General features: G+C 36.9%; 1 protein-coding gene across 1 annotated transcript; it reads right to left on the bottom strand.

Moving 5' to 3' along the window:
• Positions 1 to 1,162: 1,162 nt before the first annotated feature.
• On the bottom strand, positions 1,163 to 11,590 carry atp1a1b (ATPase Na+/K+ transporting subunit alpha 1b). The gene is made up of 22 exons (XM_016573961.1): positions 11,455 to 11,590; positions 9,376 to 9,489; positions 9,231 to 9,290; positions 8,922 to 9,125; positions 8,717 to 8,830; positions 8,438 to 8,572; positions 8,211 to 8,328; positions 7,212 to 7,480; positions 6,821 to 7,129; positions 6,391 to 6,525; positions 5,991 to 6,186; positions 5,726 to 5,901; positions 5,515 to 5,651; positions 5,280 to 5,430; positions 4,754 to 4,922; positions 4,528 to 4,682; positions 4,304 to 4,427; positions 3,881 to 4,026; positions 1,952 to 2,082; positions 1,748 to 1,849; positions 1,571 to 1,662; positions 1,163 to 1,417 (listed from the first exon to the last, which is right to left on the bottom strand). The coding sequence occupies exons 1-22, from the start codon at positions 11,464 to 11,466 to the stop codon at positions 1,389 to 1,391; spliced, it is 3,078 nt and encodes a 1,025-aa protein (XP_016429447.1). The 5' UTR covers positions 11,467 to 11,590; the 3' UTR covers positions 1,163 to 1,388.
• Positions 11,591 to 11,810: the final 220 nt, after the last annotated feature.

An 11,810-nucleotide genomic window follows, 5' to 3' on the forward strand; every position in this document is an offset into this window, starting at 1 on the left:
AGCTACTGGACATCGGGAGCACTGTTGCCAACTAATTTTCAGGGGAGGTTGCTAAAGGAAGGTCGATTTGTTGCTAAAGTTGCTAAATGACGTGATGTCATTGTGTGATGACGTCATTATGTAATCACGACGCAAAATTGTGTCACTACATCAAATCTCAATAAAAAATATATTTTTATATGTTAATTTAGTTTTGTTCCTAAAATAATATAAATGCATAATATAATGTTAAAATATAAATAACTTTTTATATACAACATTGAATTATTGAACATTTACACATTTTTGAATGATTACAAGTTTTTTTTATTAGCTTGTAAACTAGTAAAACTACACATTCTGAACAATTAGTTTTACCAAATTGGCTGGTGAGTGAAAAAGTTAATTTCAAACCCTGATGACAAAGTATTGATCTAGAAGTGGAAAGGAGACATGTGTCACTCACTACCCTTTCATGTTGCTCACGCTCAAAACTTATCATACAGTACACAATACAAGTCATAACTTAGAAGAAAAAAAGTAGTTGAATTACTCTACATCTTACGTGGGAAAATGAGTGGTTCATTTCAGTTTTGGTGTGTGTGTGTTATGCCAAATCAACTGGACCACTGCAGAAGATAACAAAAAGAGTGGCTTAACATTCCAATGGGCTCTAAATGAATAATGACGGAGAGGAAAACACAGGCACATTCTGTTCCTTAAATTCTGAATGAAATAGTTTAGGGCTACTGCTGTGTATCCATGCCAACATGATTCTATTCTTCTGGGTTACTAGGCTCTTAGCCATCTCGAAAGAACCATCCAGTGAGCAAATAAAACACACACACACACACACACACACATTCTAGTACAAACTATATAACATGCAACCTTACCGATCCTTGTTATGTCTCTTATTTTTTACACTGCTGCTGTGAAGTATTTTTTCTGTGTTTCTTAAAAACATTTATAAATATTATGAATACATCTATACACAAGTATAAGTTAACTTTCTTATGTGAATTACACTTGGAAATGTAGTAATGATGTAGTGTCATCACTTACAACCTGAACAAAAACATCACTGGCGCATTTATAAGTCCATAAGTCTTTCCATACTAACAAGATAACTGACATGCAAGTACAAAAAAACAAAACTTACTCTGACATACAAGGCAGTAAGTTATTAAATGAGACCACATTTGTGTGGAAGTCGACACGGTTTATTCAAATTACACAATTAAAAACTTTTCCAAGTTTTTCAAGTCTATATTTAGCATGTCAGCAGAATCTTAGTACTACAATCATTCTATATAAAAATATTTAAAAATTTACAGGTTAAATTCAAAACAGCAAAACTAATGTTACACCACAAAGATAACACAGAGAAGTAGTGCTAACATGATGGTCTAGTAGTATGTCTCTCTTTCCACCCAACCTGCAAAGAGAGAAAAACTTATTTGTACTTTTACAGTTGAAAAATATAAAATGATGTACTCATACAGTACTTAGACATACATTTGTATACTATTCATTTAAATCCTACAATACAGTACAATTGGTTAAAACAAGGTTGCAATTTCCTGATTACCTCCGGGGTTCCGTCTAAGAATGAGCTTTCTGATTTCATCATAAATAAAGATGAGAAGAGAGTACGGGAAGGCACAGAACCACCAATTGAGCCTGTAGATAGAGCACAGAATATAAACCAAAGAAGCAGCCAAGAACAAACTGCATATTTATTTTATACAAATACATTTTAGCCTACTTGAGTGGGTACATTCTGAGAGCCACATCCATGCCAGGGCAATAAGACAAGAAAGCCGCCAGTGCTGTTTCCTCAAACAATCCAAAGATCAAGATTTTGTTCCTTGTAGGACAAAAATGCAGTAAACAGACCATGAATAAAAGAAAATCTCCTCAAGAACATGGTTTACGCTTATTCAGAGCTCATTTGTTCTCCCAGACTCACTTCATTCCCTGCTGGAAGACAGAATTACGCCTGGTCTTGCAGATAATCAGATCGGCCCACTGCACGATCACAATGCTGGCGAAGAATGCTGTGTGGCAAGTGAACTCCACAATCTTTCTCTGTTCATATGTCTGAAAAAACATAACATTGTTTTGGTACAATAATTTCATAGTATCACTTATGAAGACTTCATTAAAATTAGGGTTTTGAAGCTTTTAGTAGATGCCTGTTAGCTTTGAGGCAAATCTAAATGCTAATGCACACCTAAATTGACTAACTGTTGACTACATTCAATTTTACACTACTGGTCAAAAGTCAGTAAGATTGTTTTTAAAGAAATTAATACATTTATTCAGCAAGAATTCATTAAATTGATCAAAAGTGACAGTGAAGACTAGGGCTGCCCCCTAATAGTCGACTAATGGTTAGTCGATCAGAAGAGGCTTGGTCGACCAAAATTTTATTAGTCGCGGGGAAAAAAATTAATAAAATCCACAGGCGAAGTCACGCAGTTTGTGACGGACAGATTGTTAACGGCTGGTCTATGTGGTAATACAGTACACCCGACAGGACATCCACACGCTCACCTATCATTCATCGACCTCAAATATGGCTTATCATCTGAAATATGTAAGTATTAGCAACTTTACATGGCCGCTCAATCTAATGTTAACCTAGAGAGATGTGCGCTATTCAATTTCTGTGCGGAGTGTGGAAACTGAACAGTGGCGCGCTCACTGCAGAACAGATGGAGGCGCCGGTGCGCTCACTTGCTCTTAAAATACTGGTCATTTTTGCTCATACAGATAAGAGTAATACATCTTTCAAATCTGTAAAGACTCTAAGTTTATTTGTGTGCACTCACAATAAAAACAAATCGCGCTTTTGTGAAATAATGAAAGCAAACAGGATGCGCTTTCTGCCGTCTCATTCTCTGTGAACTTGGAGCAAAACGTGTATATCTTTACCTTACGGACATGAAAAATATATATAGAGAGAGTGAAATGTCTACTTTCAAATGAACCAAATGAAATGTAAAACAAATATTCTCAGATTATGTAATACGTCTGAAACATGCATACAGGCGCAGCAGTACTGCGGGGATGACGAGTCTGTCGCCGACTTCATCTCTTAAACCGAAAACAAAGAAAGCACTAGTTTATAAAATTATCAAAATGTTAATGCAGTGTCCTTACTGTTTTTCACTGACACATTCATATCCATTACTTCTGCCGGTGCACTGTGGCAAGCTTTATTCGTGTGCTTGAGCGCATGTTAGGCTACGTAGGCAATTAAAGGCTCATAATAATGATTTCAATGGTTTATTAATAAACGTGCGATTAGTCGACTAATGCTTAAAATGAACGACTACTAGTCGACCAGAAAAATCCTTAGTCGAGGACAGCCCTAGTGAAGACATTTATAATGTTCCAAAAGACTTCTATTTGAAATAAATGCTGTTCTCGAAAGAATTCTGAAAAAAAAGTGTCAAGTTTTCTCAAAAAAATATTAGGCAGCACAACATTGATAATAACAAATGTTTCTTTAGCATCAAATCAGCATATTAGAATGATTTCTGAAGGATCATGTGACAGTGAAGACTGGAGTAATTGCTGCTGAAAATTCAGCTTTGCCATCACTGGAATAAATTACATAAAAAAATAAATACAGCCTTGGTGAACATGAGAAGAGACTTCTTTAAAATAACATTAATAATTTTACCCATCCCAAACTTTTCAACAGTTTTGTATGCATTTAAAAGGACTTCTTCTTTTGGGGAAAATACAGTAATACTATTGACTCATGTTGCACTTGCACTAAACATATTTTTATCCAAAACAATGCTTTCTAGAATAAGAATATCCCTCCCCCTGTCTAACATGTAGCAAATGTATGGTTCACAGCTGTGAAGTAATTCATAACACCTACCCATTGTTGCCCATAACTGTCCTCCAGGTCATTAATATGCTTGTCATCCCAAAATACACGAATTCCTAGTAGTCTTGATGGTAAAAAGCCATTTTCAGCAAGAATGACAAAGTATGTGAAAAATCCAGCCAGAGCCTGAATCATACCTGCACAAGAAGATAAAATCTTGCATTAAAACTCTTTGTAAATTGTGAAGCCATTTTCACATTTTGACATGAGTTTTTATATGATAGCATGTTAGTCAGGAAAAACTTGGATCAACATACTAATTTAGCACCTGGTCAAATATCATTAAAAACGACAGTCTTCTGGAATCTTCTTCTTGGATGTGTTCTCTAGGAAATTTACTGACAATTTTATCACTTTTAGCGCCATGCTCTACTATTTTAGCTACTGAAACAAAGCCAAAAAATAGCCACCTACCTATCTGTCCATATGCAATGCTAATAAGTCTTTCATTCACCAACTTGTCTGTTTTAGGGTTTCTGGGCTGTCTCTTCATGATATCACTCTCAGCAGCCTCGTATGCCAGAGAAATAGCAGGGGCCTTGAAAACAAAACAAAATGATTAACTGTCATCTCTTGTAGAGATAAAGTACCAAATGCAAGTGTGAAAAAGAAAATAACCCAGTGAGTTCTGCACTGACCATGTCTGTTCCCAGGTCAATACACAGAATGGTAACAGTTCCTAGAGGTAAGGGGATGTTGGCGATAATGAAGAACAGGAAGGGTGTGATCTCAGGGATGTTACTGGTCAAGGTGTAAGCAATGGATTTCTTCAAGTTGTCAAAGATCAGCCGGCCTAGAGTGGAGAGAACACGATAATAAAGGAGCCCACAACATTGAGAAGATATGAAAAAAGGTCTCACGTACCTTCCTCTACACCTGTGACAATTGAGGCAAAGTTGTCATCCAGGAGGATCATGTCAGCAGCCTGTTTGGACACATCTGAGCCAGCAATGCCCATAGCAACACCAATATCAGCCTTCTTCAGTGCTGGAGAATCATTCACACCATCCCCTGTTACAGCCACAATGGCTCCCTTTGGAACAGAAATGGTTATTTATGTATATATGTATGTATACACGTATGTTTAACATTAACACAAAATTGCAATTTTCTAAACATTTTCTAACAGCTTTGCTGCTTAATATTTTTGTGAAAACTGTGATACTTTTTTATGGAAAAATAAAAGTATTCATCTCTTTCAAAAACTTCTGTAAAGTACATAAAAATACTTAGCTGCCTTTTTATTTTAGAAAGGGGATCCCTCACAAGGGGAATCATATTTGGTGATCTTTGGCATCAGAAATTTAGAAAACCACTGTTCTGAACTGTCTAATTGAAGTATTCAGTACACAGCCCATTATTTAGGTATATTCAGAAGTTCAATGATTACCTGACGTTGACACCCCTCAACAATAATAAGTTTCTGCTGTGGGGACGTTCTGGCGAACACAATTTCTGTGTGGTGCTTCAGAATATCATCTAACTGTTCAGCTGTGAGGTCTTTCAGGTCTCCACCGTGAACCACACAGGCCTTTGCATCTCTGAAAAGAGAGTAATTTATTGACTTATTAGCTTCATGTAAGGACAAATTAAGAGTAACATTTTTAGTAAAACTAACACAATACCTGGGATTGACCTCATTGACAGGTATATTCAAGCGAGCAGCAATGTCTTCCACAGTCTCATTACCCTCAGAAATAATCCCAACACCCTTTGCTATGGCTTTGGCAGTGATTGGATGGTCACCGGTTACCATGATAACCTAACAGTTGAGAAATATATGTGTAAAATAGAATAATTTCAGCACATTGTAATGGATTTGCATCTCTGCTTTACCTTGATTCCAGCACTTCTGCATTTGCCCACAGCATCAGGTACAGCAGCACGTGGAGGGTCGATCATTGACATGAGACCCACAAAGCACAGATTCTCAGTAGGGAAATTCACATCTTCAGTATCAAACTGGAAACCTTCTGGAAACTGTTCATCAGGGAGGTAGAAATGACAGAATCCTGTTGGAGAAGAATGTGAATGATCAGTCCACAATGTGCTTAGGTGAACTCACAACTTTTCTTTGAAGAAGCAGCTTTTTCTCTTTTACCTAAAACTCTTTCTCCAAGGCCCCCAAGCTCCAGATAAGCATTCTGAAAGGCTTCTTTCATTTCATCATCCAAAAGTTGCTCCTTCCCTTGGATCAATATATTAGCACAGCGGTCCAGGATTCTCTCTGGGGCTCCTTTCATCACCAGCAGGTGTTTAGACTCTGTGCCACCATTTGGGTTCTTGTGCACTGACAGCTGCCAATGCAAGCACCAAATAATTTCAGATAATGATGAGATGTATTTTATTAGTAGTATCAGGGCTGTCAATTTAACATGTTAATTAATATATAAAAATTAGCATATTTTACACTTTGAGTTGGAATTCTTTATTGACTGACATCCTAAATGAAAACCCATTTTTGTACTATAAGTAGAGATGCAAGATCCTAATTCCAGTACCTGATATTTGTTTGTAGAGTTGAAGGGAATTTCTGCCACTTTGGTGTATTTGTCTCTTATTTCTTTCACTGATCCACAGCAAAGCTCAATGCATTTCAGAAGAGCAGATTCAGACGCATCACCAGCAACATCTCTCTAAACATTTAAACATAAAAACATAAAAAGAAATTTATTAGAAAATATTACAAACAATATCCACAATGAAGAGATGACATACATTACATTATTGGATGGGACAAAATAAATAAATAAATAAATAATATATATTTGAACCATTATATATATTTTCTTTCAGAACACAAACACAAACTGCACTGCTTCTTTAAAAAAGCAGATCCCCTCCAAAAGTCATTGTATAACTTGTGCACTGACCTACACCCTGTGACACATGTTAGCCATATAATTGCTGTGCATCAAATCAAAAACTAACCTTCAAAATTGGCACATCTGTCTGTTCTGCCAGGAACACAGCCCTGTTGCAGAGCCCAGCAATACGAGCCAATGATGCCCAGGTGGCCGAGCTGCGGTCAAAGGAGGTCCCACTCTGATTCTCTGTGGTGTCAGCCTCATGAATCTGGTTATCAAACCACATGTGGGCTACAGTCATGCGATTCTGCGTTAATGTGCCAGTTTTATCGGAACAGATGGTTGAGGTTGAGCCCAGCGTTTCAACAGCCTCAAGGTTCTTAACCAAACAGTTTTTCTTAGCCATGCGTTTAGCTGTGAGGGTGAGACAAACCTAAAGAACAAGAAACAGAGAGTAGGTGTCATGCAAATTTTAGGGCCTAATCTTCAAACAAAGTAAGTTTAAACTAACTAACCGTGACTGTTGCAAGAAGACCTTCAGGCACATTGGCCACAATGATGCCAATAAGAAAGATAACAGCCTCCAGCCAGGAGTAACCAAGAACAAGAGACAGAATAAAGAAAGAGACGCCCAGGAAGACAGCCACGCCTGTGATGATGTGGATGAAGTGCTCAATCTCAATGGAGATGGGGGTGCGCCCGACCTCTAGTCCAGATGCAAGTGTTGCGATTCGGCCCATTACAGTACGGTCTCCGGTGCTAATGACAATGCCACGTGCAGTACCTATAACAAATGTGAAGTATTGAATGAGAAACAGAGGACACCAAAGTATCAGGCTGTTATTCTAAAATTGTTAATGTAAAATATACACTACCGTTACACTATTTTATATATAGATATATATGTATGGTGTCCCATATTTGGAATTTGTGCTCTGCATTTAATCCATTCAAGTGAACACACACACACCATGAACACACACAGAGCAGTGACTCATTAAAGACCCATTAAATTGATCAAAATTGACAGTAAAAACGCTTAATATTACATAAGATTTCTATTTCAAAATGCTGCTCTTTTGAACTTTATATTGAACAAAGAATCCTGGAAAAAAAAAACATTTCACATATGATATAACTTGCATATGTGATACTGCTTTTATACAACAAGAAGTTAATATTGAGTAATTTTCATTTTAGATACAACATCACAAGTTACTTTGTCTATGTTTGCTTTGCCAACAAACGTAGCTGCAAATAAAGTAGAAATAACAACACAGTAGAATTAATCACTGGCATTCCATTGTTTCATTTCTGAGCAAATCAGTGTTTTTTAATGAATCGGTTGAGTCAATGACTCAATGATTCACTCATAAAGAAAGTCATTTGTCGCCACATAATGGCATAATGAGTAATAATAAAAGTAAAAGTGTAAATATTAAAATAAAAATATGAATTAATATAGGAGTAAAACACTTTATTGAACATCTGTAGTAAATGAGAATATAAAATACCTTCTACACAGTTGGTGGAGAAGAAAGCAATATTCCTGGTCTCTAGAGGATTATCATTTGAGAAATCCGGGGACCGTGTCTGAGGCTCTGATTCTCCAGTCAGAGAGGAGTTATCCACCTTAAAACACCCAATTTAAAAGCTATTTTTACATAATGTCACTGCCACAGCAAGGAAATGTGAAGTTCACACTACACTGATCAGGCCAGATATAGCGGCTCATAATAACCTTGCAGCCATGTGAGGCTATGATTCTCAGGTCAGCAGGGATCCTGTCACCACCTTTTACCTCCACCAGATCACCAACCACCACCTCTTCAGCGTTGATATGATTCTTCTCACCATCACGGACAACCAACGCTTGCTAGAAAAGAAAAAAGTTAAATCTGAACAAAAAATTCATAAGGATACAAAACTACAATTTATTTATACATTATTATACATTCGTTTATAAGGTTTCAAGACAAATTGAATTGCAAAAATAACTAAATTAGAAAAAAAAAACTACCTGGGGGACCAAATTCTTGAAAGAGTCCATAATTTTTGAGCTCTTAGCCTCTTGATAGTATGAGAAACATCCAGTGATGATCACCACAGCTGATAGCACAACTCCCAAATACAGCTGCATTGCACAAAGGGATAAACAAGACTAGGTAAAACACATCTAAGAAGCAGAACACACATTTAAATATTTTTTCAGCATTCCCTCTCACATTGTCATTAGCTGGCTCATCTTCCATTGCCGCCTGAATGCCATATGCAAAAAAGCAGAGAACGGCACCAGTCCACAAGAGCATGGAGAAACCTCCAAACATCTGCTTACAGAACTTCACCCACTCTGGGGTGGTTGGAGGTGGAGTGAGGGCATTAGGTCCATCACGGGCCAGAATCTCTGCTGCACGGGCGCCTGTGAGACCCTGGTGGAGTCAAACAGAGGGCAATGTTACTTATTAATCACTAGAGATTTAATAAGAGTCATTTCATAAAAGAGAATGACACTTGGAGACATTTCATGACCTTACTCTGCTCAAGTCTGTGCCATATTTACGGTGGAGCTCTTCCAAAGTCAGTTTGTGATCATCCTGAAATAGATTTGATACAGAAAGATTCAGTCTTGGAAAAATGATCAGAGTGTACCATATTGACCAAAGCTATGTAAAGTCTTACCAAATCCACTTCCTTTTTTAGCTCATCCATATCCTTGTCCTTTTTCTTGTTTTTGTTCTTTTTCTTTCCTCCTTGCTCTGACGTTGCCGCCAGCTCGTACTGGTCCCGTCCATCCTAAAATAGATGTTCGAAACATCAAATAACAACTTTGTAAGATCTTGTTACTGAGTCAATTGTTTACTGAGTAAATATTGTGGAAAAAGTTAAAGGAATAATTCACCCAAAAACAAAACAAATAAAATAATTAACCCAAAAACAAAACAAAACAAATAAAATAAAAAATAAAATAAAATAAAATCTGTCATTGCTTACTTTCATGTTGTTTCAAACCCATTTGACTTTCTTTCTTCTATGGAACATAAAATGAGAAATTCTAAAGACTGTGCTGTTAACAATTTTTCCTGCAGTTACTAAGCTTTCTGAAGTTTTCAAGCTTCTAAAAAGGTTCAAAATCAAAATTTAATTGATCCGTACGATTTGTGCACTACACTTTCCAAGTTATCACTTTTATGAAAGCTTTATGGTGCTTTTAGATACTTTCTGAATCTTGAACTTATTACCTTATATCTCCTGTGGTGAAGATGGGAGCAAGCCCAACTATCTGATTACCAAAACATATTCAGATTGCTGCCAACCTCCCGAGTTGTCAAGGGTCTTTTATGTATTTAGAAGGGATCAGTTTTTTCTTGACGTGATCTGCTACATGGAATGCACAAATCTAATAATGTTCTGTGGCAGAGGGCCAATCTCAACTAGGGACATAAAAGCAACCATGTCATCTTGGCTTCTATCCAATGAAAAGAAACAAGCAGAAGCAACAAAGCCTTTTCCCTCAGTACATTTCATTTCCCAAAGCATACACGAGTTCTCATGAGTATCATTAGTTTATCTCAGAATATCTGTGAGGGTCACATATCCGCAAACACGCAACAGATAAACACCCACACAAAGTGCTCATGTTTTATTCACCTGTTCAGTCAACCAGAGTTCAGTGCAATTGTTGCCTCAGGCAAACATGTTATGCCACCTTAGTGGCGACACACACAGGAGTGTGACAGGATCAACTGTTTGTGAGAATAAAAAAAATTTATTGAAGGATGTTTTTCCAAATTAGATCTGATTTCACTGTATGACCTCAAACAAATTCACAGCAGTTGTAAACAGTCCCAATTAACACAGCTGTTTGGTTGTACAGTGAAAGAACTTTGAGTCTACATTGTGAAAATAGCTGCAGCACATTAGGAGGCAAAAAGTAACTGCATGTTGACATCTTTCCTCTATTCGTATTACAAAGGATTAGGAAAGTTTTGTGGTAATTCAGGTGCACTGACCTAGATAAAGCACACCATGTTCTTAATGGAAGGAGAGAAAACTCCACTCTGAAACAACAACCTGTGGCTCTAGAACTAGCATTAGGAAGTAAGGAAATGCCTAAGTAAACTACTACACTACACAAGAACAAATATTTAAAAAAGTTGAAACAGTGTAAGCACAGTTTTAAATCCTTATTCCACACTAAGTATGCAAATAATGCCGTAAATAGTGATGAATAGTGATGAGAACTGCATGTACTGCACAGGTCATACTACAGCCTACACACTCCTACTTCTTAGTCAAACTGAATATAAAATACAATCATAGCATAAGAAACAATAAATAACAACAGCACAATTACACAAAATTGAATCTGAAACCCACATTTTTTGGTCTTGTTTAAAATATATATGTATATATCACTTACCACATATATCACAGACTTGTCTATTCTATATATCTATTCAATTTGGTCTCAGACTTTTGGGTCTCATGTAAATAAATTACACATACACCTATGCATATTTGGTGTGTGTATAACTTTATAACAGCCATGCATTTGAGATAGAATATAAGTAGGCTATATTAATAATATTTTCGTTTAAGTTATACAAAATTCGTGGTAACATCTAGTTGTCACCAGCGATCTTCACATACTCAATATAATCCTTATCTTTCTGAAAATATCCGTCATAAGCGCATCTCCCTAAATATTAATATGCTTCAAATTAAGCACGTACAGTTATTGAAACATATTTTACTTACCCCAACTCCCATTTTCGCTTGTGAACGGCGGCTGTGCTACTTCACGTTCACTTTCAAAGCCCCTTTCAAGTGTGTGGAGCAGAGCATCAGCGGCACTGCTGCAGCTCAACTCATATGTGAGTATCAATCACGCGTTTGTGTAGAAACGCAACAACCAATAGGAAAAGAGCAAATTCTTTGTGTAGCCTGTGTGTCTCTGTGTGTGTGCGCGCACGAGAAGGGAAGTGTAAATCTAAGGTCTGAATCCCTTGAGAGACAACGTTCTTTTTTTACCAATGCAAATTAGGCTACTCTTAATAATTAACAATAAGGCAAAAATCACAGCAGTTGGCTCAACTCATATGTGAGTATCAATC

The sequence above is a fragment of the Sinocyclocheilus rhinocerous genome, unplaced genomic scaffold, assembly GCF_001515625.1.
Source record: "Sinocyclocheilus rhinocerous isolate Xijiao unplaced genomic scaffold, SAMN03320098_v1.1 scaffold382, whole genome shotgun sequence".
Lineage (NCBI taxonomy): Eukaryota > Metazoa > Chordata > Actinopteri > Cypriniformes > Cyprinidae > Sinocyclocheilus > Sinocyclocheilus rhinocerous.

Bases quoted from the DNA above. Each gene is read 5' to 3' on its own strand.
- atp1a1b (XM_016573961.1), bottom strand. The intron at 7,481-8,210 runs GTATTTTATATT...CATTTGTTATAG, and splicing joins CTCCACCAACTGTGTAGAAG to GTACTGCACGTGGCATTGTC. The intron at 1,418-1,570 runs GTAATCAGGAAA...CTCTCTTTGCAG, and splicing joins TCTTAGACGGAACCCCGGAG to GTTGGGTGGAAAGAGAGACA.